The following is a 27704-nucleotide window of genomic DNA, read 5'->3' as shown; positions in this document are numbered from 1 at the left end:
GGTTTTTTGTAAACAGCATAGATCGAAGACTGGGGCATGTTTGTGTTGATATTTGAAAGAGAAGTTTCAAATATCCCAGATAGATTGAAAATTGAAGGAGACGGACATCAGAAGGGAATTGCAGCTCTGGAGATAGGGAGTGTAAAAATTTATGAGTGATTTAGCACAGCAAATGCTGTAGCAGTGGTCAGAGCAAACTGTTTCAGAATGTTGTGGGTAGACAGACAGAGGGGAAATAATCGGCAGCGCACAGGAGACTGTGATGGCAGAGATGGATCACGAGGTGAAGGGAAAGGGGAAGGCAGAGAGGAGTGGGATTACCACAGATGTGAGCATCCCACTGAAGTTTTCCTGTCAAGATGGATGATTTCAGTCTTGGTAACATCAAATGGAAGGAAATTTTGAGAGGGTCAAGTGCTGATGTGTCAGAGTCAGGTACTGAGGGAGTCCACGAAGTGGTAACTGGAAGTTTAAGTGTTTATCTGAAAACGACTTACTGAATGACAGTTTGTAATTCTGTGGTTATTTCAATTGTTCCTTTGATTACTCCCTCTTAGTTTACAGTAAAGCCAAGTTTTTCCATCTGCAAATCTCCCCAGCTAAGCAGGTACATAAAAGACAGGCTAGTGCATTTCCTTTCTGTACACTGCAAGTAGTAACGACATCCTGCAGCTGATGCAGTGCTTTGATCGGGTTTTGCAGATGCCAATTGGAAATTGATAAATAATGATATTAATGATCCATGAGAAGTAACATGCTCAACTTCACATTTTCTCAGTGCCTCAGTTCAGAGGGTTAGGTACACTTGTGTGTACACTTAGTACACTTATTAATTAGTTACACTTTTTAATTAGTACACTTGTGTGCAGCTGAAATGAGTGTGATCAGCATAAAAGCCATCACTAGGATTAAGATTTGGATTTCAGCGCAGCTGAAAAGAGTTGGTCACTGAAGGAGTGACGCAGGAAAGATTCTCTGCATGGTTCATGGCCAAAGCACAAAGGAGAAGGGCTGGAATTAGGTCAGGAGAAGAGTGGTCTAGCACAGGGGAGACACTGCAGTGCAGACATTTGTTGGTGGGTCAAGGAATGTAAGTGGTTCAAGGGAGCTGCCATCAGTGAAATGACAGAAAGTAGCTTTGCTCACCTGATACAAGCCTGTAATATGTTGGATCAGAAGGTGAGAAAGTAGAATCTAGAGTTTTTCAAGAGACTGTATCAGCTGAAGGAGGAGGTTTAAGTATGGAGGGTGTTGCATGACAAGGGAGGTTTGGCATGAGGGAAGGTGAAAGCATGTGAAGCTCCGTGTAAGTAACCAACAAGGGGAAAGAATAGGGCAAGAGCTGGTGGGAACAATCATTTTATCTGATGCACATGCTGAGTTCAAGCCCAAACACCTTCTGCTTCCCCTGGCAGTGGGTATTCTGGGAATCCAGGGCAGCCTGAATCAGACTCCCTGTCTATATGATTGGTGATGGATTATGCAGTAAATGGGTGTTGCCCTTGCTGCCCTCTTTTTTTTTTTTTTTTTTTCTTCCAGTTTATTATTCTTAAGTAAGGCATTTAATCAACTGTGCATCTTTGGTAGCCTGAAAAATGTAAACACTTTATGGAAAGAAACGTAAGCATTAAGATTAGAAATCAAATATACTTCTATCTTTTAAAAGGTTTGTCTTTACCCTTAAATGTGCTGATTGAGCTTATTCTTTTTCGCTTAGCCCTTGTGGGCTGTTAAAATCAGTTGCTTTTTCCCATCTCAAGGAAATGCATCTTTGACACTTCTCATGACCTGAGTCACGATGCTGTCACGGAGCCAGAAAACATCCTCAACGGTCATGGGTAAAAGAGCAGAGCTGCCAAGGGTGTGTGGTGGGTGCAAGAGGGACAGATTGCTTCAGTTCCTATCCTATGGGTGTTTCAGACAAGCCATTTATTACAATTACCCATGGATATTATTATCAAGTTCTCAGATGCAGTGGTTCTCAAGGCATTTCTTTTTTTTTCCACATAACTTGGGATAAATCTCATGTATTCAACCGGGATTGAATTCAGATGCTAAAATATTTGTTCTTATGGTTGCAACCGGAGGGAAAATAAGTCAGAGATGGAAAGGTGAGGATAAAAAAATCACAGATGTATTAACATGTAGTTTATCATCAAAATAAATTGTAGTTAGCTCAGCCCTTTGGGTAAGGGGCTGCCATTAAACTTTCCCTATTTCCTCACCGAACACATTTGCACACAGATATGTCCTTCAGAAATTCCCAGCCCAGTTCATTTTGCAGTTTCTGTGACCAGCAGATGAGTTTTTCTGACTGTGCTGTCTCAGTACAAAAAACATTAAGCTCATAAAGATAATTTTATTCTGTATCATTTGGAAGAGAAGTCTGAGACACGGAAATTTTCCAAAGTTTACAATGCTGAAGCATCTCGGAGTTGTTCTGAAAGAAGGCTTTGAATTGAAATCTGTGCTGATCTGAATTATGATGGATGGACACGACGAGGGGCAGCAATAGTGCATTCTTGTTTTCTCAAGCGCTTCATCATTCACCAGCAGACAGTGTTAGCAAAATTCCCCTGTGCAAGAAATTGGAGCAACAGAGCCTCTCCCCAGCGCCCGGAGGCTGCCTGCACGATAACCTCATTAGGGCAGCGTTAGTCTGAGCTCAGAGAGTCCTGTCCTCTCAAGAGTTTGCAAACTCCACTCCAGAGCTGTGGTAGCCACAGCCTCTGGCCCAGAGCTGGCTCACAGCCACATGGTGGGGAGGATGGCACTGCTCCTTCATGCTTGTTTGCAACATCCTCTGCAGTTACACCTGTAGTAGTTATAAGAAACTAATCTTGCACTCTTCCCGTCTGTGGAGAGCTGAAGGTGCAAGATCTGTTTCAAAAAGGATGGACTTGGCCCTGGCCTTTGCTGGAGATGACCCAGCAAAGGGTGGCCAGTTTGGCTGTTTTGGCTGGTGACACCATCTGGAGCAGCCCAGCTGAAGCGTTGCTCCTGCTGCCTGCACAAAGCCTGAAGCCAACAGCTGGCAAACCAGTTTGGTTGGGTTTATTTCGAGTTTTGCCCATACATGGACTTGAGCCTTGCACAAACAGTATTTTTAGTTAAATAAGTCCTGAAAGATGATTATTATCCCAGATTTGTGTGTGTGATGGTGGAGGGGTTGTTCCCTAAGGAAATCCATCTTTGTCCAGGTAGAGGCACAGGCAGCAAAGGGGTCATGGGAGCTCCTTCTCTGCTGAGCACAAGGGGAGATTATTGGGTATCTGTGAGCACAATGCTTCTTAACTGAGGGACAAAGTTCCTGAAACTGAAGATAGTAGAAGAACTCCAGAAGGAGGAAGGGACTGTTGTGAGGCCATGTTCAGATTTTGAGTGGATGTTGCTGAGGTTCAAGGAGCTTGGGTGAGAGGGCAGGGGACTGTGTCCCAGCAGTGACCGAGACACTTGGGCTGGTGCTTGCGCGTCTCTGCTGAGCACTCTGACTTAGGAGCTGTCACCATCACATGCCTTGCCTGGATGCAAGCAGAGAGCAAGCTCTGCTTTCTTAGGGTGACCGTGAGATTTAGTGCAGCTGTGTTTCCAAAGGTTCCATATCAAACAGATTTAAATGTTACAAAAACAACCGGCTGCGTTATTTTCTCCCATCCATTCCAATGGGGGCAAGTTAGTGATAGGTTTAGCTCTGAGTAGCTACATGATATGTGTACAGGAGCTAAGACATAATATTCCTTCTTTAATGGGTCTAATTGTACTGGAAATATTGAGGGTTAGGGTGTGAAATGAGTTTAAGTTTGATAGGACACAATTCAAGGAAACGGCAATGTAACTTTAATTGAGAGGCGATCGTTAACTAAAATAATTTGTTTCCTGACTTTTTCTAGGAAAATGTCTAACATTCTACAAAGAAAGATAACACATGTTGGACTGAATAAAACAAAACATGAAAGCAAAAGCCCACTTTGGCAGTAATGAGGGCTCGTGGTGCTGGGTGTGTTTCCCGGGCCGTTCCTGAGTTTGTCTGTCAGGCTCTTCCAAGGACTCCGTGAGCCAGCATTGCTTCCGCTGGGTTCTCTGCTCGGGTCACAAGGCAGCGTTTCTCACCAGGGCGCTGCTGTTTCCTCTTCCGACTGTAGTAGATTACAGATTATACTGGAACATGTCTGAGGAAAGGTCAGAAACGAGGGTGAAAGTCTTGGAACTGAAGCTGGGAAGCTTTCCATTCTCATCCGGGAAACTTTTTGTATTGAATAAAAAGCAAAGCAAAATAAACCACCACATCCATGACACTTCTGTTTTTCCTGCCATTTTTTGCCTACCAGTTAGAGAGGATTTTATTTCCCTTGCATTTTACAATTAGGGAATGTTTAGCCGAGGAATCCTCAGTGTTACGCTAAACAGAAATAATGGCCAAACATGGTTCATTTTCCTGTAACTTGGCCTCCACATGATTGCATAGCCTGGAGTTACTGCATTTTTATTTACCAAATTATAGATGTTTATATGTAGTGTTAATGTCAGTAGACTTTGTGGTACCCTTTGAAATGGAGTCTGTTAAATACTGGAAGATATAAAAGCTAATCAAGTAGGGTTTGAATTTTAATGACACTGCATTACTAAGCTTTTTGTATTGGAGTAATGGAAGAAAAATGGAAAAAATCAACATGGAAGCATTTTATTGTAAGGCTGAGAGGTGCTTGATGCCACTTTAGTTTTTCAGATAAAGTGTACAGAGAAGCTAAAATCCTTCTGATCATTACTTTCCTACCAGAAAAAATTGTCTGGGCCAAGTCCTCTTTGCTTTGCTCGCTGACAGTTTACACCAAAGAAAATACTGCAGCACTTGGAGACATGTCATACACATGCCGAAATTTAATGGGTAAAAGGATTTAATTTCAGTTTGTTGATAAGTTGGTGTGAGCGTGTAGTTTTGGTTTTGAGCTTGGCTGTGATTTAGGAGTTCCATTTCTATGCACAAATGGGATCTGTGGTACTGATAGATTCAAACTCATTTGAAATCAGATAAGAAGTGACTTGGTTCCATTAATGTGGTGCTGTGCTTGGACAGAGTAACAGGGGCTTCCTCCACTTCATTCTTTCAGGATCTTAGGAAGTCTTTTTGCTGCACTGTCGCTGCTGAGTGCAATCCTTGGGGCTGGGGAATGTCCCTGCCAAGCTGCATTTGGATGTATAATTGTGTCATTAGGAGTGCCAAAAATCAGGGTGTTTCTCCTCCTCTCTCCTCAGAGATGATCTCTGACAGCAGTGCCCTCAAGTGCTCCGCTCAAACGCTGACCAATTTGAAATCTGGCCTGAATTCATCAAGGCTCTTAGTTGATCACAAGAGGACAAGTAACTGTATTAATTGCTTTCAGTTGATTGATTGCTTTTTGAACAATGTTACAAGCTTGCAAGTCTTGAATGTTTTCCCCTTGATGTACCTTTCCTTTCTTATCCAAAAATACAGATTGAAAACTTTAAAAAAGTGTGATTTGATCAAATGTTTAAATCTCATATTCAGGCCTAAAGAGTAACTTGCAGATTTAACATTGGAGGTTGTGGAGAGCTGAGGGTGTCTCTGCCCAGGGGTTGAGGAGGGAAGCGATGCCGTGGGATCCCGAGCCTGTCCGGCCATACCTGGGAGCTGCTCCTGATGGCTTTTCCACAGATGTCCAGCTTTGTCAAAACCCACTAAATCTTGTGGAGTTTATTTTCCTTATAGCATCTGTATTTTATAATGGTGCTTTTAATTTGTTTTTCCTTCGTCTGCTGGGATTTCTTTTGTCCGGCACTTGCAGGCCTCCCTTTTTTGCTCGGTGGAAGTGAGTCTGTCAGTGATGGCCGGTTTGGGAATACAGCTCGGCCCGGCGGCCGCTCCCTCCCTCTGACAACAAAGCCCATTGTTGTTTTCTTTCTTCACTTTTATCCTCAGCTTAATCCATTTCTCCTTTGAGTGTCAGTGGAATAAAATGTCTGGAAAAGAGTGGCTCAGGTTTTGGGGTTTTTTTTGGTTTTGCAGACTCTCAGCAAACAGGTCCAAAACCAATGGATTGGGTTTTCCGTGTCTCAGTAGGCAATGTTTGCCCAATGTAAGGCTGCACTTGCAAATAAATTTGGCATCCCCAGCTTTTTGGAAGTCCCTTAGTAAAATTAGTAAGACATTTACCAGCCTAGACTGGCTTTAATGTATCCCACACACAGCTCTGATATGAAAATCTCCTCTATGGCAGCCCATGGAAAGACAAATACTTGACCCCACTCCTTGCAGGGCTCCTGTGGGCTCTGGGTGATTTCCAAGGGAAAGTGCCTCCTTGCTCGGGATGCTCCACTGGAAATGATCCTTGAGAGGACACGTTTGCCCTGGAATTGTGATGGTGATGATTGATTGCAATAAAAGCATTCCTGGAGTAGGCTGTAGGATGAGATCTGTGTGTGTCAGTCTCCAGCCATTTACAGTTAAATGCACTGTCCACATGTCAGGAGGTAACTTGAGTTCAGCATTCTGCTGGATGAAAAATACTGGCTATTTCTACCCAACTTAAACTTTGGCTTATTTGTTGCTTGTCCTTTGACAGTGAATCAACAACAACTTGAGCTGTAGAAATAATGTTGATGCTCGACTGCATTCTTTGTGCTCTTTTGGCCTGATCTGACTGCCCTGTGCACACACAACTCCTGTTTGCTGCAGGAGTTTCCTACTTGGAAGGGCTGGAGGAATGGGAGGGTAATTTTTGGGATTCCTGGATGGGTACACCAGCACACCAGAAAATTAGAGGGTTTTCTTTAACCTTAATCATCCCCACCATCTTAATACTATTGTAGTCAGATTTACAAGAAGAACAACTTTCCTGTCAAAAATAATTTTTCTCCTCTTTGTAGCATTCCAACTTTTAATTTTTGACTAATATCACTTTTAATTACAATTGTTGCAGTGAAGCAACTGACTGTTGCAGCAGAAAATGCAGGTTGGCAGGCAATGGTTATTGTGACATATGTTTGGTATTTACAGCTTTTCCATTTGTCACAGCAGAATTTTTTTATCGTGTTTGTGCTGTGAAGTGCTGTGCGTTTTGAGGTCTGGTTTAGTTAATTTTTTATTGAGGTTTGTATACATCAGATTTAGTTATACTTCCAAATACATAGTTACAAATTAAATGCTTGACCTCCTGATGTTTTTTGGTTTCTTTCTCAAAAAAGAATCATCTTATATTTTAGTCCCTTTCAAAATATCTTTTACACATTTTTTTTTTTTTTTTTTTTATTGTTTAGTACTTTTTTGGGGGGTTTCCTTATGTATGAGCCTAAGAATTTGTATGTTGTTACTACAATTAATAAAAACCTCTGAAGGGATGAGATAATCCTGCAGTTTTCTAAGTATTCTTAACTGCTCTGGGAGTCCTCAACTTGTATAGAAGCAAAGCAGCTCATCCTTGTGTAGGAAGGACGTCTGCAAATTCCTCATTTCTCTGCATGCAAATAATCCATTGAATCAGCTGAAGGGTTTGCATATGGAAAACCACACGAAGCTGGGAGCAGAGGGCACTGAGACATGAAATGTGCCTTGAGAGGGGAGAGGGGGCTGCTCCAACCCAGCCTGTGGATCAGTAGCTCAGAGTTAATCATTAGATTCTGAACAAGTAATAGAAAACAAATTACAGACATTTGGAGCCCCCGCAGTAGATGCTGTCGGTGTTTGCTGTGCCCATGTGGATCCAGGGGAACATGGGAGAGGGAACACTTCCAGAGAGGCCTTGGCTGCAGGAACAGTGACTAATTAGACAATAATGCATGAAACTATTCATATGCCTTCCTGAAAAAACCAAAAATGCAGTATTATACTAATTTTAAAAACATTAATTGCATCTCAGTCTTATTTAAAACTGAGCTGGGCTTTTTTTTTTTTTTTTTCCCTTTTCCTTTTTCTTTGTATTCCAAGTTGGTAGAGGAAAATTGCTATTAATGAAATCTGCTCCCTGGGAACTTCAATAGGCTTGTTCTTCATTAAAGCCTTTCTATTTGTCTTAAAACGTATTGATGGATGTTCAGGCCAGATACTTATCACAAAATACACTTTGTAATTTCATCATTTCTGTTATTGTGCTTCTCTGAGACGCAGAGGTCTGGGGGCTTTGCAGAAAAACCCAAATAAAACCCCCAAGCTTACAGTTATATAGTATTAAAAGAAGGGTGAAGGAAGCATTGAGTGTCTTTAGGATGATGAGACATTCATTAAGATTTTTCCGCCTTCCTTTTCCTATTTTCAATCCATGTGAAGTACCATTAAAGCTTTTCAGGCAGCTTCCTGTGAGAAACCCTTTGCTGTGCTGTTTTTCTTCCTTGAAAAAAGGTGGCTGCTCTTGAGGCAGATTGTATGGATTTGGCCTGGGATTTGTATAATATCTGTGTAGAATGCACCGGTTGTTTAGGAACCTAATTCCCAATATGGTTCCCTTTTGATTAAGAACAAAGCCAGCGTTTCACAGCATTATAGGAACACAGAAAAACAAGTTAATGATCTAAACCTTTTAATTCATGGTTGCTTGTCTATTTAAAGTACTTTTGATTCTGCTATAAACAGACTGGCCCCTTTTTTTGTTTAACTTCTTTCTTTGGTTTCTTCACATTTCTTTCTTTACTGTCCATGAAATTTGGAGCTAGTTTCCTTTTCCAACTGAAGAATGAAAGGTTGTGACTACAGAGTGATACAGCGAGTAAGAAAGCGTATCCAAACTGGGCGTCCATCCAGCACAGACCTCTTTGAAATCAGCTAAATTTAGGGTTGTTGAGGGCTTTTTTGTTATGCTTTCCCTTTCCTTTTTTTCAGTACCTGTGTTTCATTTTCATCTTTTTTGAATGAATATGAAATTGGTTACTTTTTTGATACTTTTTTGATACTTTTTTGATTTTTACATCTAGTTTGGCGTGGCTTTATTTGACAAAGTTACTTGATATTTCCCTCCAGCCTTAGTTCTGCAGATGATTATTCTGTATGTCTTTATCCGTCGAGACAACAAAAGCGACCTTTTCAGGACTTCCAATTACCAACACTGTATGTGGTACTTTAGGAAAATAATTCCCTTCTAGCTACTCCTTTTTTTTTTTTTAATGGAGAATTGGAATCCAGAGCTTGTCCTTCAAATCGAACTCGAAAACTTTTCGGTGAACAAAACTGCCAGGCAAGCAGCAGCAGCAGCAGGAATAATTTCCCTTGCATGGAAAGGAATCCTTCCTTATCCCCATATGTAAAATTAGTGATTGCTTCTTCCATTGTAATTTATTCTTTATCTGAAACGAAGATTATTTTTTTAGATTTTTTTCTTTTATTATAACAATAGCTTGCTTGTGGTTTGTTTTTTTTTTTTTTTGTCTTTTTTATTTTATTTCGGGCAGATGTAGAAATAATAAATGAAGAAAAAAATTCAGTAATATGTTTTATTGCATCTCTATCCCATCAAGGTAAATTGAACAGCCAAGACACTTACAATAACTTCACAAACAACAATCCTGGCAATCCTCGACTCCTGCCTCTCCCAAGTTTGACTGTGGTCTTGCCTCTTGCTCAAATCAAGCAGCCAATGACATTAGGGACCATCACCAAACGCACCGGGTAAGTGGCACAAACCTTCCTCAGCCTTTATGATTCATGTGGAAATCATTTGTGTTATTAGTGAGAATTACTTTTATTCGATGTTTTAATTTCAGTGTATGTAATTTAATAGCAACAGAAGAGGGGTGGGAGGAAGAGGAGACTGAAAACATCAGATAAATAAATACAACCTGAAAACAAGCCTCTGTAAATTCAGGAATATTCATTTGAGTGGGTCAGGAGACATTTTTACACCAGGAATTGGAATGAAACATAAGCAGAGCTGTATTCAATCAGAATAAAATATGGCTTTACTTTTTCTCCCAATTTGTTTATTTTGATTTCCAACCTTTTCAAGCAGAAACGATTTTTGACCATCAGAACTAGAAAGTCAGTAAGCCAGGTTCAGCAGAAAGGCAAAACTTAATCCCACTGTTTTCTTGACCTTATTTTTCCTCTGTTACACTGCTCTAGACTGGGTGGATTTCCACTCCAGAGTCAGCTGCTCTTTGGTACTTCTTATGTGCCATGATAAAGCACTTCAAAGTATTTATTGGAAAAAGATTCTCTAAATATATATAAGATTTTATGAGCTTCATAAACCATAGCGATTTAAAATTAATTAATACTGTCCAACAACTGACATTTTTCTCTTGCTAAACTTTAAATATTCTTTTATTATAATTAAAGCTACAGGGTGATGATTATATTTTTCCTTTCTCATTTTCTGTTTGTTTGATTTCCTAAATATTTTTCCAGTTAAAAATCTCATTGATCTGTTAGTTTTCAGAGGGCTTTTATATTTTTGAGGAAAGTAGATCCAAGCATGGCATGTGGTTGGACATGTCCTACAGCTTCCTAACCTTTTCCTGCATTTTGGCAAACACAGGCACTGCCTCCCTTGCTTCGGTGCTTTCTTGCTCAAGCCCTGCTCGTGAGGTGAATTTCCCCTTGTGTTCCATCAGCTGGGAATTATTTTTCAGGCGAGAGCTCGTGGGTATTCCCTCTCTCGCTGTGTGGCTGCCGTGTTTGTGCTGGAGTTCAGGACGTGCTGTGGAATGCCCTGCAGCTGGGTGCAGTGCTGTGAGTGCTCAGGAGCTGGGCTGTGCACGTGCCTATCCGTCCGCGTCTGTCCGGCGATCCCCTCCCGCCCTCGCCGTGAAACGGGAATTTCACGGCGCTCATCGAGCCCAGCGTGAGCCACAGACACGCAGCTGCCCCAAGCACAGGGAGAAATTCCTGAACTTCACAGATAATTGTAAATGGAATTTAAGAAACAGTGAAGAAACAGTTTGAGGGTCATGTTGAGGTTTAGCTTCCTCCACAGACACGTTGCAGTTGCTTCTTTTTGCCTTTTTTAGTTTTATGCTCAGTTTAAGCTGAGTGAAAAAAAAATTTGCTGCTGCTCAGGTGAATTTTGGAAGCATATCCAGGTGTGATCCTGGATGAGGACAGGAAGGGAGGTGGGATCAGGGGGAGGGTGTCACAGGGCAGGGGTCACAGTTCCTCAAAGAGGGGAAATACCAAAAACCTGACTTGAAGAATACGGCCAGTGAAGGACAGAAATATAAATGTGGGCTCCCAAAACTGGAATAGACACTTAGAACCAGGTGGGACATGGCAGAGAAAGAAATTAAAAATTCACCTGAGGGCCAGCCAGGGGAGGTAGGTAATAGGGGCAGTGAGGGGAAGGATTTAGAAAAAAATCTCTCGGTTTGCAGTTGTATTTAATGTGAAGTTCTTTACAAAGGTTTCCTTAATGCTGTGTTGTGCCAAGAAACCTTTCTAAAATTATTGCAATTGTAATAAGTCTGCAGTATTTTATTTAATGTTTTATTCTTAAACACCTAAAACATTTTTGGAGTGTTCATATTTGTAGTTTTATGGTAAATTATACTATTCACAAACGGTCTCTGTTCCATTTTATGTAATTTTTAAAGCTAATTAAATTTAAAATGCTCAATGAGACTTATGTAAGGGGGGAAAACAACAGTCATGGGAAATACCCTGCTGTGTAAATAGAGTTTTCATGAATGAGGATCATCATTTTCAGCACAGCCCACGTAGCCTTGTAACGGTAAGCCGAGAGCTTCCTTCATTTGTTCTGCATCCAAAATATTTGATGAAAGTACACAAAATTAACATGAAAAGCTGTTATTTATAAAGCAGGGATTTAAGAGGAATGCCTAGGATCCAAGAAGCCTGGCATGCCTAAAATGACCAAATTGAGACAGCAGCCTTAACTTAAACCTCCAGGGGGCAAAGCGTGTGTTTAACATATTTAACATCTGCCCTCATATTTCTGCAAACACATAGCACTGGAAGTCTGTGCAGTGTAAGATTTCGACAGGACAGGGACCATCTGCCTCGCTGGGAGAAGTGTAGGAGGCATGTATTACTGCAAATGGCAAAAGACAGATGTATTTACACCTACATGGTCAGCACCTCTAAGCACTGCTCCGAGGAAACAAGGCTCTTCCTTGGGAGCAGCTGCTGAACCTTGCGATTGTGCAGCGATCAGAAAAGGAGCCGGGATCACTCAGCTCCTGCAGTCACCCTCAAACATTCCTCTCCCGCGTTTGTGACTCTGAAAGAATTAAAAATTTAATCTGTTGCAGCGTATTTAAGCAAGGCTCAAATACCGTATAATCAGAGGGCTGGATTTGTCCGTTTTATTTGCTCTTAACATCAGCTGCTTTAATATTAAATCTTCACGAAGTCTTGTAGATTTTATTAACCAAAAAATCGAGTTGGGGTTTGTTCTGCCAGTATCCAAGACAGCAAAATATTTTCCAGGTACTGAAAGGACTGATCAGTGCTCTTAATATCATGTGTCTGGAGCAGAGCTGCAAAGCATGTCATGTTGCTTGACAGGTGGAATGGCAGTAAATTTTTTAAAAGTGTTCCCTGTAGCCCTATGGGAATGAAAGACGGAGTCTGGAATTGTGTCATGACCGTGCTGTTCATCACAGATGCTTTTTTTCTTTCCCCCTGCAAACATGTAGATTTTGGAACATGTTCTGATCAGTCGCTGCTCTGAATGCAAGTTCCATTGGCAGCATGAAGTGCCTTGGAGCATCCCCTCTGCCTTCCATCGCTGTCCTTTCCTTCTTCCCTGCCCTCTGCTTCTTCCTTTGCTTTTTCAAGTCCCCCACTGTAATTTCTGCACCTTCATCAAGCACTTAATTTTTGTCCCTACATTTTGTCATCCCATTGACTGGCTTTCCTGTAGTTTGTGCTGTCAGCACATTCAGGCTTTCCCAGAGGGGCTCTAACACTAATGAGTAAGGAAGCTTCTGATGTTTTAAAGATTAGTGGGGGGATGCAGGACAGCACAAGAGCTGGATTTAATAAGTCTTTCCATATCCGTGCCTCAGTTTCCCCCTCAAAATTTTGATAGTAATGCTGAATTCCTTGTCAAGGCTGGTGAATGGGTTAATTCATTGCTCATTTAAAAAAGAGCTTATAGACTGGAAAGGGGGAGAGCTGTGTGATCCATCTCGTTGTCTATAAAAGGCAGTGAATCAGAACATTCTAGAATTCAGCTTTGTGCCCCACAGTAACTCCATAAGAGTTCCCTGGGTTTGTGGAATGAGTTTCCAGTGGGGACATGGATGAGCTGTAATGGGAAGGAGGGAAAGAAAAGATACAATAATTGCCCCAAAAGAAAAACTGTTGTCAGAGTTGGCTCCTCTGACAGCAGCATTTGTTTTAACTTCCTCGAGGGACAGGGTCATTATATTTGTATCATACTTCACTCCCAAATTCATCCTCACTGGAGTGAGCAGGATGGAACCTGCATTGGCTGAGTCTGGTCAAAACACAGAAATCCAGTGTGCCTTGCAGGAAAGGGATAAACCTTGCTTTTTTTCCAGCCAGGAGATTTAGACAGTGTATTTTTAAACATGAAACTCTGTCCCTTCTTCACCTCATCCCTCATTCCACCCTCAGTGAGGAAGGGGGAAGTAGGTAAAGTGTCTGATGCAATTTTATCATTTTGATTTTCTATGCACAGAAAGTCACTCATATATCTTGGGTTTATTTTGTCTCAGGGAGCTTCATTTATCCCAGAGTCAGCTACTGCAGCAAACAAAAATAAGTGGTGCAAAATCACAACATTATAGTACAATTAATTAGGAAAAAATAACTGAAAAAGTAGAGAGAAAAAAAAAAAGTAAAGCTAAAGAATTCAGCACAATTGTCTGAAGCCAGACATTCTCTTTCTGGCACATTTCTCAGACATATTTTATATAATTTTTCTTTTTTATGATATGTTTTAGTAACAAAGCAACTGTTGTAATGATTTGTAATCGATACTCAATACAATTATTTGCACTAAAGTTTCTTCAGATGTCACTGTTTATGAAAGGATTCTCGATTTGACATGATGAGGGTTAGAACAAATGGGTATTGCAAAGCTTATTAAAAGCTTAAATAGTTTTATTAAACATAACGACACAAAATCAAAGTATTTCAGTTTTCAATTTGCTAAAACTCAGAATCGGGTAAGAAACTGTGAAAATTCTGTCAGAACGTTGAATGGTAAATCATCTTCATTGCATGATTTCCTTTGGAATGTCTCTGGGAAAGAGGAACCTGGGTGAGTTTTTGCCTTGGCACTGCTCTCTTGCTGTCACCGAGCGCAGCCATCTGGTGCTGTCTCTTCAAGGTTGGGTTATCCTGTAATTTGTGAATTCTCTCTCGCTCTCAATTAGCATTCCATCCATGTTATGGGAAGGAAATAGGGGAAAACAATTGCTTATATAAATATCATAGAGGAAAAATGGTCGTCTTTAAAGAAATCAGGACTTTTGAACCAAAAGGAGGTACTGAGTTGGTTTTCTCACACTTAAAGCATTTTAATAAGACTCTGCTGTAGTCTTTGGAAGTGTAATTATATTTTCTTCATGATGCAAAATTTTCTATCCATATCCATCCATTTTCTATCCAAAACCAACTGAACAAAACCTTCAGCTGAAGCCCACCCGGGTCAATTTGTAATTAAAGAGAATTTGTTCATTTGCAAGTACAATCAGGTTAATACAGCAGTTGTGGAAGAAGAAAAAGTCGGTGTTATCTTCTGCAATGTTTAATGGGCTCAGCTGAGAGTTATTTGCCTGAGGTTTGAAGGCACAGCAACCGAGGCAGAGAAGAAGAAAAAGAAATAGTGTCCAAAACGTCCATGGTCATCATTTAGAAATTGGATTCTAAGCTCCCAGGCAGATCCAGCCACTCTCCAATGACTCTTCAAATTTACACTTGATACATTCTAGGTTTTAAATTATGTTGGCTTTGGGTTATGCAGGAGATTTAGCTTTCAATTAAATATTTAAGCAGTGCAATAGTGCTGGACTCATCTTCTAGACTGGCCTTTGACTCAGGGACTGGATGTGCTGACTTTATAGGAGATCGTTCAGTTCAGACAATTTAATTGGGTTTTACCACTGTTCAAAGATGATATATTAGGTCTAGAAGGGTGGTTGGTTCTTCCAAATGAGCTCTGTCCCCAAAAATGTTAACCAATTTTTTAAATACGAAAAGTTAAAGGCTAGTCCCTTATATAGAGCTCCAAAAATTTAAATTTTTGGCCTACAGTAATAATTAAAAATATTTTTTTTTCTGTAATATTCTTTATTGGATGTTTGCATCTTTGCATGTTGAAGAATATATGTCTTAGGTTTGTACCTTCACCTGAATGTTTTTTGAGAGGATCCCTTCATTCATTGATGTTGTGCTCATGTCAGATTTAGTTCACTGAATTCTTTTTTTATCAGGCTGGTATCCTTTTAATTGTGTTGGTCTATGGCTGAGTGTTTATACATCCTTCAGTGCTGGATCTTTTCTGGTAATTCATTGCCTGGAAATATTTCACCTGTTTCAACTACCCAGAAGTTATCGCTGAGTCAGAGTATGAAATGAAAACAGAACCATTGGCATTTACAAAATCAGTTATTTAGAGATTTTGTGGATGATGTTACATCCCAAATGAGCCTCAAAAGAAGCCTTGAGCCTGTGAGTAGCTCTAAATTTGCCTCCTTTTGCTCCTCTTCAGATTTTATGCAAATGTCACTATGGCAATGGCTTTTTAAAGGGAGATAGCCATCGAGAATTCCCTCAGATTAATATCGGGTTAAAAACTCTCCACTGTGCAAAATACTTGAACAAAACATGAAATCAAATCATGGTGTAAATTGTTGGGTGGCCAAAAGCACTCAGCTCTAGATCTGGTGACTGAGCATCAAATACATTTGAAGTAAGTTAGGCTTCTCTTTCCTGCATCTGTGCAAGCTTTTAAGGGGGGGAAGAAGATTTCTGGGTCAAACAGTTGAATTTCATGGGGTGTTTCTGTCCTAGCAAAAGGCTAAATAATTGTCCCTAAAAGGTTCTGATTGCACCTGTTGGTTTTATTTGACCTCCTCTCAGTAACTTGGTAAAACTGCCCCACTCGGCCCCTCAGTGTGCCATGGAAAACCCCCACCTATGACTGATTTGGGTGCTGATTCCCTTTTTCTGTCAGTTCTGACTTCAGTATCTGCTGCAGCCCCAGCTTTGGCAGCAGATTGGAGGGGGGGCCCTGAGCTGTGCCTAACCCCAGCCCTAACTCTGAGCCCAGCTTGCACCGATGTCCCCCGCGTGTCCCAGCGTGCGGAGCCCTCCCGGCAGCTCCCGCCTCTGGGGCTGTGCCCTGGGCTCTGCTGCTCCCTGGCAGCTCCATCAGCAAGGGCTCTAACAACGATTCTGATCACTTTCTGCATAAATCTTAATTGCATGATGTACAGTGTACTTGTTGGGAATTGAGTTCTCATCTAATTTCTGTGCATTTTTCCCCTTTCCGTGAAGACCTTACCTGTTTGGAGCAGGATGTTTTTCCATAAAAGCTCCTTGGTGAGTTCCCAGTTCAAACCCAGCATGCCTATACTCCATTTGCTGTCCTCGCTGAGAATAACTCTGTGCTTAGACTTTTTAATTTTGGATTAATTTTTCGTTTTAATTTGTTTACCTGCATGGCTGATCCATAGGTTTCCACGCACATAATTTCACTTTTAAACTATGGATGCGTGTTCACCATCAAGCATTGCAAGGAATTGAATTGACTTTTTTTTCCCCCCTTCTTTTTACCTTTGAGAGTGCATTTAATTTTTAAGTACCAGGGAAGTTGAAAAAATAAATTATTTCTAAGTGGGCAGAAATGATTGCAATGTCTTTCCAAACAAGCCTCTCTCTTTTTTTTTCTATATTGCTTCCTTTATTATTGTAGCACTAAGTTGCTTACAGACAGAAAACATCGATGATGACCTCTGAAAAATAAGCCAGATTAGCAGTGAGTAGGCAGTAAAGTACTGCAGTGAGAGGTGAAGCAGTAAAATGGGTACTGAAAAAAAAAAAAAAGAAAAGCTGATTACTCTGGAGAAAAAAAAATCACAGAATTGTCTGGGGTGAAAGGGACCTTCAAGATCATCTCGTTCCAACATGGGAAACAGTTCTGTTAAAATTGGGATAGTTGAAAAAAAAAGGGGGTTTCATTTTAATGTAAGAAAACGCAGCATATTATAAGAGAAAAAGCAAATTTTAACAATTTTTTTGATGTTGGAGTTTGGTTCAATGTTTGAGCAGTGCTGCATCACCTCAGTCACCACTTTTTAACAGGATTGGGCTTAGATGCTGGAAGTTTTGGGTAATAAGGATGGAAGAAGTAGGAACACCTTAGAAAATTTTGAAACTTCCAGCAAGAGGTTTTCTAGGGCTTGGGTTTTTGGGTTTTTTTCTGTGGGTTTGGGATTTTCTCTTTGTTTTTAATTTAGCTAAGGATGTCTATTAACTATGCCCACAAGTATCTGTTAGAATATTTGTACATGGCTCTTGGCTTTGCTCTAGAAGTTGGCACCACGTGAATCACCCCCAATGTCTCTATCAGAATATTCTCTTCAGGAAAAGAACTTGCTAAGAGCTTTGTAGGACACACAATTCCCAGAGAAAGGCTGAGGAGGGATTTGGGAGCTGTGCCAGGAGAAGCAAAGGGAGGGGATGGGGAGAGAGAGGGAGGAAGAAGGAAAAGGAAAAGGAAAAGGAAAAGGAAAAGGAAAAGGAAAAGGAAAGGAACTTTGCCTTATTCATGGAGAATTTCTAATTCCTGAAGTCCCTCCCTAAAACCATTTCTAAATGCAGTTTATGGTGCACCAAAGAATTTTGCCTGGTGGTGATCTAAGAGATGCAGAGGCTCTGGAAGAAGAGTTTTGGCAGTGGATTTCTGAGCAGAGGATGTGTGGGTCACCCCTGCATGAAGCAGGAGATGTTGTCGACCAGAAATGGTTTTAGATTGAAGTAAGATTAAAAGACTGAGATTAAAGAGGGGAATATATGAAATAGGCTCCAAAATTGTTGCCTGTCTTTACAAGACTCTTTTTGTGGTTTGTTTAATGCCAGTGCTAGCTCAAAAATATGGTCCTTACTCATCTACAGAGAAATTAGGATAAAAAACACACTTTGGGTGGGGGAAGAAATCATGTTGTTTCCATTAAGGTCTTAATGAGACCTAAAATTCTGTAAACAAAACGGATGTTGATTTGACAGCTAAGTGCCTGGTGAATAAAGGATCCTACCATTGCTTTTCATGCTTTTCCTTGCTTTATTCATGATCTGACAACTGGAAACATCTTTATTTTCATGTTTTAGGCACAATGATAAATGAATTTAAATTTCTGGACTTTGAGACAGATTTTTTTTTTTTGTAACTTTATGTGTAATTGCAAATTTCATGCAGTATTTTTCCTCTCATACTTTTGTTGCTGCTTATGTAGTCAAGATAAAACTTTTTCCATCAGCAGTCATAGATGTTTCCATTTCAGTGGGTTTAGTGTGGAATAAGTGCTTTTGTTTTTATGAATCTCATATATTTGGAGCCTGTTTGTTGGGAATATAAAATCAAAGCAATTTTCAATCTTTGCAGACTGGTACTGTTTGACTATAAATATTTGAATATATAAGGCAACTCCTTCATATCACATATATGCAATTTATTTATTGTTTTAAATTCATGTCACTTGTTTGATAATGGACTTAAAGATACATTTAAGAGTCAGAAGAATTTTGTGAGATATAAAGCTCCATCATGAGCTATGCAGCCTCTGGTTTTCAAAATATTTTAAAGGTATTCATTCTTACTAGTTAAATAATCATATTTAACTAGTTAAATAAATAAATATTTATTAAAATACTAGTAACTATTTCGTATTTTTACAAAGAGCTACCACAATGCATTTCCAGAGATTATGGCAGAGTTGGATGCGTTACAAAGTTGACAAGTGGGAGCTCTGAATGGTTTCAGTAGGTCTTAATCTCTTCTTACTGTGTTGGCAACATGAAAGAACTTGCATGCTGAGCTCAGTCTCTTCATTGCTTTTTAAGCTCTGACAAAGTGATGACTTCATTTTCTTCTTCAGTTGCCTCCCATCTCCTTTTGTGCCATTTCAGTATAAAATATCAGTTGGCCATGTCTGTATGTACATCTTGGTGCTTTGGCCTTTAAGATAGAAATAATCCTCCAAAATTATGTTAGAACATTTAATAATAATACAAATTTCCCTGGATACATTCTATTCCTGATGGAGATTTCTGTACAGATCTAATTGGGGTAAAACTATGCTGTGTCTCACTGAATCCCAGGTGTGGTTGCACAGTGGAGTAGATCCAGAGAGGGAAAAGTAAACTGCCTTTTCAATGCAATGCTGTTGTTCCTAGGGTTTGGGAGAAATGAGGAGTGAAATTATAATGGGGAATGTTTTGGTCCTGTGTGCTTCACTGGCTTGGTTTTAGCATTGACTCCCAAAAATCTGAATTTCTTGCTGCATCCCTTCTCAGGAAAACTATTGGTACCATCTTTTGGAAGTTACTGTATTAGAAGATTTCTTTTAAAGTAACTGTTTTGTAAAAGTGAGGCCAAATGTGCCTGAATTTCAGCTCTTGGAATAATTTATGAAGTGCTGACAAGCCAAGAGCAAGGAAAGAGCAGGAGTTCAGAGCAGAAACAAGTCATTCACCACCTACCTTCAGCATTATTGTTTTGTTATCATTTATAAAGCTGAGAGGGTGTTTGCATCTGCAGAATAATGAGGATTTATAGTCTCCAAGTTGTTAAAGTATCACAGTGACATGTAAAGATATTTTTCTAATGGCATTTCTGTTACTGAAAATAACTGGGCTTTGGAGGTTTGCTGAAGGAATGAAATTTGTGTTGGAAGGTATCGATGAAAACTCAGGAATCGAGTAAAATGATGCTCAAACCAAAGATTCCTCAGCTACAAGAGACTTCAGAATAGACTTGTTGACATCTCAGCAGCATTTTCAGAAATCTGTCCAAACCAATAAGATGCAGAGATCTTTTTTGTTTGTTTGTTTGTCTTTGTTTGCTAGCAGGGCTGAGTTTAACCACATGAGTAATCGTGTTTTACAAGGTCTGCTCTTTCTGCCTACAAAACATCATCCTCGAAGGGAAAAGCTTCTGGCACTGAAACCAACACTTAAGTGCTTGCCTTGAAAGATGCACATCCTAAAGACAAGATGTAAATAGAACTGAGCTCAGACCATTTCCTCTAAGGCTGTTTATAATTGTATTTGGTTGAACACAGGTCTGGGGACTCAGAGTGTGGAGAACTCTGGAAAAATGTGTTGAGTCCCAGGTTCACTTCTGCTTCAAGGCTTGAAGGCAGTTCTGTGCCTGTAGAACTTCAGTTTGTAGCTGAGAATAGCAGTTGTTTCCAATTTTCTTTCCATTTTAAATTACTTCATTAACTTTGAAAAATCATTTTAATAACCTCAGAATTTGTTCAGTAAAAATTGAGAATATTAAGAATATTACAACAGTACAGAAAGATCCTTTTGTCAAGAGGAAGTGAATATGGCAGAGTCATACCTGTGCTCCTGGTTTGCTTTGTAGTGATGGATGGGTGACACTGTCCTGAATTCTGTATTAAACCCAAACATTTATTAATTGAAGTAAGCAACGATTCACTGATGCATTTATATTTTCATTCCTGAAGGAATACGAGTATGTGAATACTTGAAAAGTGAGAGCTAAAATAATTCTCAATATACATTAGGTTAAAAATACTCTTTCTGTGATTGATGATTATTTCAAAGTGAAAGAAATCCATTCTGATTTTTTTTTTTTTTGAGTAGCTAATAAAAACTTATTAGTTAACACAATCACGACTTAAATATTCTAATATAGAAACATGATGTGCCACTGCAAGCAAGGGAATCCATTTATAGTCAGGACCTTTTTGGAACACAGATTTCTGACCCAGACATCTGTAGCTGTAGGTTTAACAGTTGGATATTAAGTGCTTTGTGGTGGTTCAATACCAGAGTTACTGACTATAAATTCCAACTGCTCTTTTGGGACATTCCAGCTTCTCCCACATGTACAAGAGTTTCAGCTCTGATCCAAGTCCATGTGACCATGGGCTTGCCATGTGTTTGATCTGTTAGTATGAATTAAATATCATTATAACCATACCGTGTTTTAATTGATTTCTGCTCTTTAAAAATATTCTTCTAGTGCTGAATTCCATGCACCTACCCACACACACTTCTCAGAATTGGAGATTGTTATGTTAAAACCAGGTTAATGGGATGGGCTGATCACAGGCTGAAATTGTGTGGAAGAAGAAATCGGTAGAAGAAAAATGGAAAGGAGGGGTGGGTAGGAAGAGAAGGGAGCAGTGAAATAGTGTGAAGAGAAAAATATAAAAGAGTTCAATTAAAAGGACTAGAACCAGGGGGGCATGAAGAAAGAAAAATCCCATGTGGGTTTGTTAAACAGCTTTTCTCTTAAGGAGAGGGTGAAATCCTGATTTAATGAATTGAGGCATGGACAATGCTCTGCCCATAGTTTTGTGAGGAGAAGCACCTCAGAATGTCTCAGTAAACATCCTCACACCCCTGGATCTGCTCCATGCACCTCGTGGGCTCAGGGCACAGCGTCTCAGTCTGCTTTTCCATGATAGAATTCCTGGTGTGTTCTAACAGTGGCTCATGAGTGTGTGCATCCTTTCCCTCTCCCTGTGCCCTCTGCATGTCCTTCCCTGCCCCCCTGTGTCACTCAGATCCCCTGGGCATTCCTGACTTCCTTTGGAGAAGACAAGGAAATATCGAGCCCCTGGAGTGGCTGAGCCAGAATCTGTATTCTCATTCCCAAAGGATTTAGGATTTCTTTGTATTTACTTCAGAAGTTGTTTCTATTTAATGCAATTGTTCAGTATTGGGACTTTTAAACAATTCATTTCTCCATTATGAGCCAGTTCTGATCTTCAAGTGAATGAGTTCGGTATTCCAGGGGAATTTTGGACCTGTTATTGGGAAACACTAAGCATCTCTAAATCCTGCTCAGCCTTATAGGAACTGCAGATATTCCCCTTTTCTGAAGTAATATCTTAAAATTGTTGTTAAGCAAGGGACATCTTAATTTTTTGAGAATTAACTTATATAACTTTATTTTGTTCTTTCTTTAAAGCAAATCCAAACCAGCTCCACAGATTTCACCCAGCAAGTCTGTGGGAGGGGAGTTTTGTGTCGCTGCAGTCTTTGGAGCTTCAAGGTCATGGTTTGCAAACAATTCCGGTCTCAAACGAGAAAAAGGTTGGTACCTCACAGAATTAGGCCTTGCATTTAAACTCAAATTCTTATTTTGTGACAGGTTCTAAGCAATTTGTGGGTTTTGTTCCTTAAACTCAGGGGCAATTGAGAATTTCAGGGGCACGCTTGGGGTGCTTTTGGTAAAATGGAAATGTACAAGAAATTGTAATTAGTGAAATGAATAATTGATCTTTTATTATGATACAGTGACAGAAACCCAACTTTGATAGGGCAGTCCAAAGGTACTGTGTGAAGTGGCACTGAAAGAAATAAGAGATAAAGATGAAACACCTTTGCTAAAGCAAATGTACAAGATATGTTTGGAAATATATAATCACCTGAACACACCTTGGTGAGAAACTTCTCTTGTATGAGATATTCATACAATTGTGTGAAAATTGTGTGTTTTGTACAATTTTCTCTTTGTCTCTTCAGCCCTTTTGCTACTTTTAATTCACCTTTTTAGCTGCAAGCAAGAGATTTAAAGGAACACAGAGCCTGCTATTTCTGTGAAAGCTTTCTCTGTTCCTGCTGTGCTGCTGCAATGAGATTTTCTCTCTTTTTGCCCCCAGATCAGTCCAAGCAGTTTGTGGTGGAGTCCCTGTACATCATCAGCTGCTACGGGAGCCTGGTGGAGCACGTCCTGGAGCCGCGGCCGCTCAGCACCGCGCCCAAGATCAGCGACGACACCCCCCTGGAGATGGTCACCTGCCCCAGGGCCAGCTGGACTTTGGTTAGGTACCTCATTCCTGTGACTTTTCCTTCCTTTCATGCTTGGGATCTCTCTTTTTGAATGAGCTGCATGGTGATTGTCACTCGTGTAAAGACTCCTAAAGTTTCCCGTTGAAGGAGAGAGATTCAAGCCTTGCTTTCCATACAGCTCTGTCACTGTTCACGTGCCTCAGTGGGAGCTAAGCTTCTAAACCCTTCTCTGCACATGGAGCTAGGCATGAACATGTCTGTGAATCAATAGAGATCCTTATAAATTGGTGATTGTAAATGATCAGGTTGTAATTTTCTTTTTCTATAAGGGCTAGGAAAGATTATTTTGGTAGTGTTGAAGTACAGAATTCTGCTGTGAGACATGAGCAAGGTTCCCATGATGAAGCATTGTGAGTTTTCCCGTGAGCAGCTGAAGGTACCATTTCCAAAGACAGTAGAAGAAATTATTCCTGACATGTGGAAGAAAGTAAAGAAAAATTGATGAGAAAGTGTTGTCAGTGCTTTTGACGTTTTAAAATATTTTTCTATCGATTTTTCTTGGCTCCTACATTCCTTAGTGCTGCTTATGGCTGGACTGGAGTGATCAATACTTGATTTACCAAGCTATTTAGGAATGGCCCACCCTAATTAAAATTACAACACAGACTTCGGGACCATTATTGTTGAAATGAGTAGGTTGTAATGGAATTGAAAATTCTAATTGGATCAATAATCCATAACTTTACACAGCTTTATTTTCACAGTAAGTGCTCAATGACTTCACAGGATGGAAGCAGTGGTAGTTAACAGAACAAAAAAGTTCCCCAGTTTCTCTTGTGTGTTTATATAACGTCAGCATGACATACAATGGTCCTAAACATATTTACCAGCTTAATCTAAACCTCCTTCCTGGGTTTTTTTTTATGCAATCCCTGCTGCAGTCCACAACCAAGTATTGTCTTTGCCTCACAATCCACACGATTTGGCCCTGCTGCTCCACTGCCTGTGGTGGATTGCAGTGTTTGAACAAGCTAATTTAAATAATTACAAACATTTTGTGAGCTTGTATAGATAATTGCATGTGATGACAGAAACACTGATTTACATTCTCTGTATTAGCTGAAATATTAATAGTCTTGTGTTTTACCTCAGAACTCCTCAGTGGAATGAACTCCAACCACCATTTAATGCAAACCATCCACTGCTCCTGGCTGCAGATGCTGTGCAGTACTACCAGTATCTTCTGGCTGGCTGTGAGTAGCTGACAACTTCTTGTCTTGTCTCATGTGCACGTTTTGAGCAGAGGGTGATTTTCCAAGTCGATTTTTCAGCCAATTTCAGTGGATGTTCAACCTCACAGTAAGGTTGTGTGTAACTCTGTTAGCAAGGATGGAGCAGTAAATGTAGTGTTGGGATTTTTGCCATGAATCAGAGCTGTGAGGCTGTGAGAGTCACCCACCAGATCCCATGAAATCTTCAGGGTTTCCTCACCTCATTCCTTCTCATGCTTTTGGCCATCTCCTCCTGTGAATTCCATACCCAGTAATGAGTGCATCTGCATTTCCCTCTCCCTGAGAACTCCTGGTTGCTGGGCTCCTTCCAGCCACAGTCTCAGACAGCTGCCTCCCTCAGGAGCCTTGGCACTGCTGCCAGGGATGCTTGCCCACCTGCCTTGGCCTGTGTCTTGCCCAGCCACATAATTCATTCCCAGAGAGCCAATATTTCATGGCATGGCATATTCAAAAACATTCATACACCTATAGCTCTCTATATATGATGTATCTATATTATATAAACACACAAACCCACACGTTTTTACAATGGTTTTGTAGAAAAATGAGTGTTTCTCTTTTTTCTGAGAATTTAAAAGAGAGAAGAGAGTAACAGTGAGGAGCAAGTCTCTGTTCTGTCTAGGACCAAAGTGATGTAGCAGTTGAAATCTCACAAGGGAGCAGCTCCTGGCATCTGTTGAGGTTCTCCTGGGGAAACCAGAGCTGTGCACAGTTGTCAGTGCAGGCAGCTTCATGTCACAGGGGCCCTTCAGATGCACCAAGTGGCCATGTGGGCCAGGAGGCACTTTGGATGGGACTGGTGAAAGGGACACTGGGGGCAGATTGGATCTGCTGCTTCTACCTGCCCATCTGCTGCATCTGAGTGTTGTGGAAACCTGCAGAGTTTGAGTCTTCCTTCTTCTGTGCTGCACAGAAAATTGGGATAAGACTCAAAAGGGTACAAAAGAATATGAAAATATATTTAGTAGTGCACAGCACCATTAGATTTGCATTTTGGCAGGATTTTTTTTTCTAGATTCCTGCCTTGTTTCACTTGTAGCCCACAGAGTGAAACCAGGGAAGGAAGGGGCTCATTTTGTTTATTTTATTAACATTTATTAACAGCTCAATACTGTTACACAGTACAGTATACATATGTGTGCAAATACACATTTCAAGTGGTTTAGTACTGAAAACTTTTTAAAGAAAGAAGAATGAGTAGAAGCTAAATTCCAGCAAATTAATGAACTTAAAGGGGTTTTGCATATTTGATTGAATTATCCCTTGTTTCCTTTGTGTGACTTCTGTACCTTTCACATGTTGTTTGCATGTTTGAATTCACACAGTCCCGTTCATGGCACATAATGGAATTGCTATGGAAATAGGTAACTCTGCATCACCAGAAAGTGTGACGTCCTCATTTCATGTTTATTTCCTTTCTTCCTTATCTCTCCACTCTGAATTCATTTTTCCATTGCACAGTAGATGCAACATCTGAAACGTGGCCAATTAAAGAACTTGTGTTATTTGAATTATAAGACTTTTAACTCAGATTTTAATTCATATATTAAGAATTCTTTAAGCTGGATGTGAAATGGAAAGAATAATAGAATAATAACCACTAAAGACAGCAGAGTATCTAGAGGACATAATGCAAATGGCAATAACAGAGGAATTACTGTGATTGTCTTTGAACTTTTGTCTTCTGGATTTATTCAGGTGAAGTCCCTGACAGTGGAGTCCAAGCAGCTTTCCCCCAGAAGCCACCTGTACAGAGCTGCTGAGCCCAGCTCCATGGCTGTGCTTACCTGCAGCTCTGCCCTGGGCTGCCTTTAGCTGCAGCCTGGCTTTGCTGTGCTCTCGCTTCCTCGGGGGGCTCTAATTGCCAGCAAATGGCTCGGTGGGGCTGAGGGGGGCTGCTCCATCTGTCTGCCACGTCAGTGCTGAGAGGAGCCGTGGCGCCGTTTCGGGGTCGCTCTTTGGAGCTGTCTCTCGGAGGCAGAATGCAGCAGTTTCTCTCCGTTTCTCTACAGCATTTCTGCCGATTGTTCGGCTCCATTAAGTGTGCAGGGGAAATAAAAGCCTGAATGACCAAGTCACAAGGGGGTATGGATAGACCCTTTCTTTGTCCACACTCAGAACATTGCATTAGGTCTCATTATCCATTTATAATAAGTGACCTTTGCCCCCTGGGTCATTGAAAAACCCTCAGTGTGCTTTTTAGCACAGAGTACCTCTGTCAGCAGCCGGGCAGAACAATGAGATGTCTGGCAGGCTGCTTGGAGGGCTGCACAGCCAGGTTTTCATAAATAAGAGGTTTGATGCCAAAACACAAGGCCAAAATCTTCCTTAGTCTTTGAACAATATAAACCAGGCCGGTGACTTCTTGTGCTTAACAGAGAATATTCAAAAAATCCTGCGTTAGGTTATCAACACACGGTTCAGCTTTTAATGTTTTTAAAGAATCTGAAAGTTTTATTTGCAGCTAGAAAGGAAGGAACAAGGAACCATTGTTTGAAAAAATGTTTTGTACAACAAGTGTCCAAGACCTTTATCCCAAGGGTATTTGTAAGTGGATCAGCACAGCTGTTTCCTTGCTTTGAGGTCATCTGTGACATCTGCTGCAGAAACCTGCATCAGTGTGTGCAGCTCGTGTCTACCTGAGCACGTTGCCACAGCTCGGGCTGCTGCACAGGTGAGAAGGTGGGAAGTGAAGGATTTACAGCTTTCTGTAAGTTCATGGCTTGAAAGTGAACTTGCATGTTAAATTCCACAACCTGCTGGCCTGCAGGAAGTGTCAGGATCCTGATCCAAACTCTGCAGCAGGTCAGAGAGAATATCACCAGTCCTGAGAGCTCCTTCTGACAGAGCAGATTCCAGGCTCACTTGTTCCCATGAGTCCATCCCACAAACTCCTGGATTAATTACAATCCTCAGGTTTTCAGTGCTGGGTTTTAGGTATCAGATATTTCTCTACACTCCTCACATTTACTACATAATATTCTACCTTATTTGTGCCTCTGATATTCCCTCTTCATTCACCTGTGTCCTGAGCAACTTCCAAATCTAACCACAACAGAAGGAAATCTGAGTCACATTTTATTCTTCCTAGATGTTTTTGCTATAACATAAATAGCATCATGTGGTGTAAAGTGTCCTAGCAGGCCTGGCAGGGAGGAGAGTTGTGCCAGGCACTGCACGTGTGCACGGGAGGGTTTTGGTGTCCACAGGAACTTGCAATGTTTAAGCTTTCTCCACAGAATTGCCAAGTTTTGTCATTAATTACTCTTTAAATCCTGCCTTCTTCCTGCTGTTTGGTACTTAGGAATTAAGATGCTTTGGGTTGTATAAACTCTTGAGGATGCTGTTAAGATGTGCTTTCCATGTCCGTGACAATCCCCTGGCTGTGTTCAGGTTTCTTTCAAATGAATTCTTTCCTCTCTTTTACCTGAAGTTTTGCATATTTGACTGACTTATTCCTTGTTTCCTTTGTGTGACTGCTTTCA

General features: G+C 40.6%; 1 protein-coding gene across 12 annotated transcripts in view; it reads left to right on the top strand.

Moving 5' to 3' along the window:
* BCAS3 (BCAS3 microtubule associated cell migration factor) overlaps positions 1 to 27704 on the top strand; it is a 299398-nt gene that overhangs the window by 85354 nt on the left and 186340 nt on the right. For 10 of the 12 annotated variants that reach the window (XR_008434298.1, XM_053960990.1, XM_053960984.1 and 7 more), the window contains 5 exons: positions 9463 to 9613; positions 16433 to 16477; positions 22104 to 22228; positions 22798 to 22963; positions 24080 to 24180. Coding sequence is in view for 11 of the 12 variants with exons in the window: in XM_053960990.1 (XP_053816965.1) it covers positions 9463 to 9613; positions 16433 to 16477; positions 22104 to 22228; positions 22798 to 22963; positions 24080 to 24180 (588 nt within the window). In the remaining variant the exon portion in view is untranslated. The remainder of the gene's footprint in view (positions 1 to 9462; positions 9614 to 16432; positions 16478 to 22103; positions 22229 to 22797; positions 22964 to 24079; positions 24181 to 27704) is intronic. The other 2 variants (XM_053960985.1, XM_053960983.1) reach the window with 1 other exon arrangement.

This window comes from Vidua chalybeata, chromosome 20 (assembly GCF_026979565.1).
Source record: "Vidua chalybeata isolate OUT-0048 chromosome 20, bVidCha1 merged haplotype, whole genome shotgun sequence".
Classification (NCBI taxonomy): Eukaryota; Metazoa; Chordata; class Aves; order Passeriformes; family Viduidae; genus Vidua; species Vidua chalybeata.
Note: the sequence above shows the minus strand (reverse complement) of the source record. Positions and strands in the feature narration are given on the sequence as shown.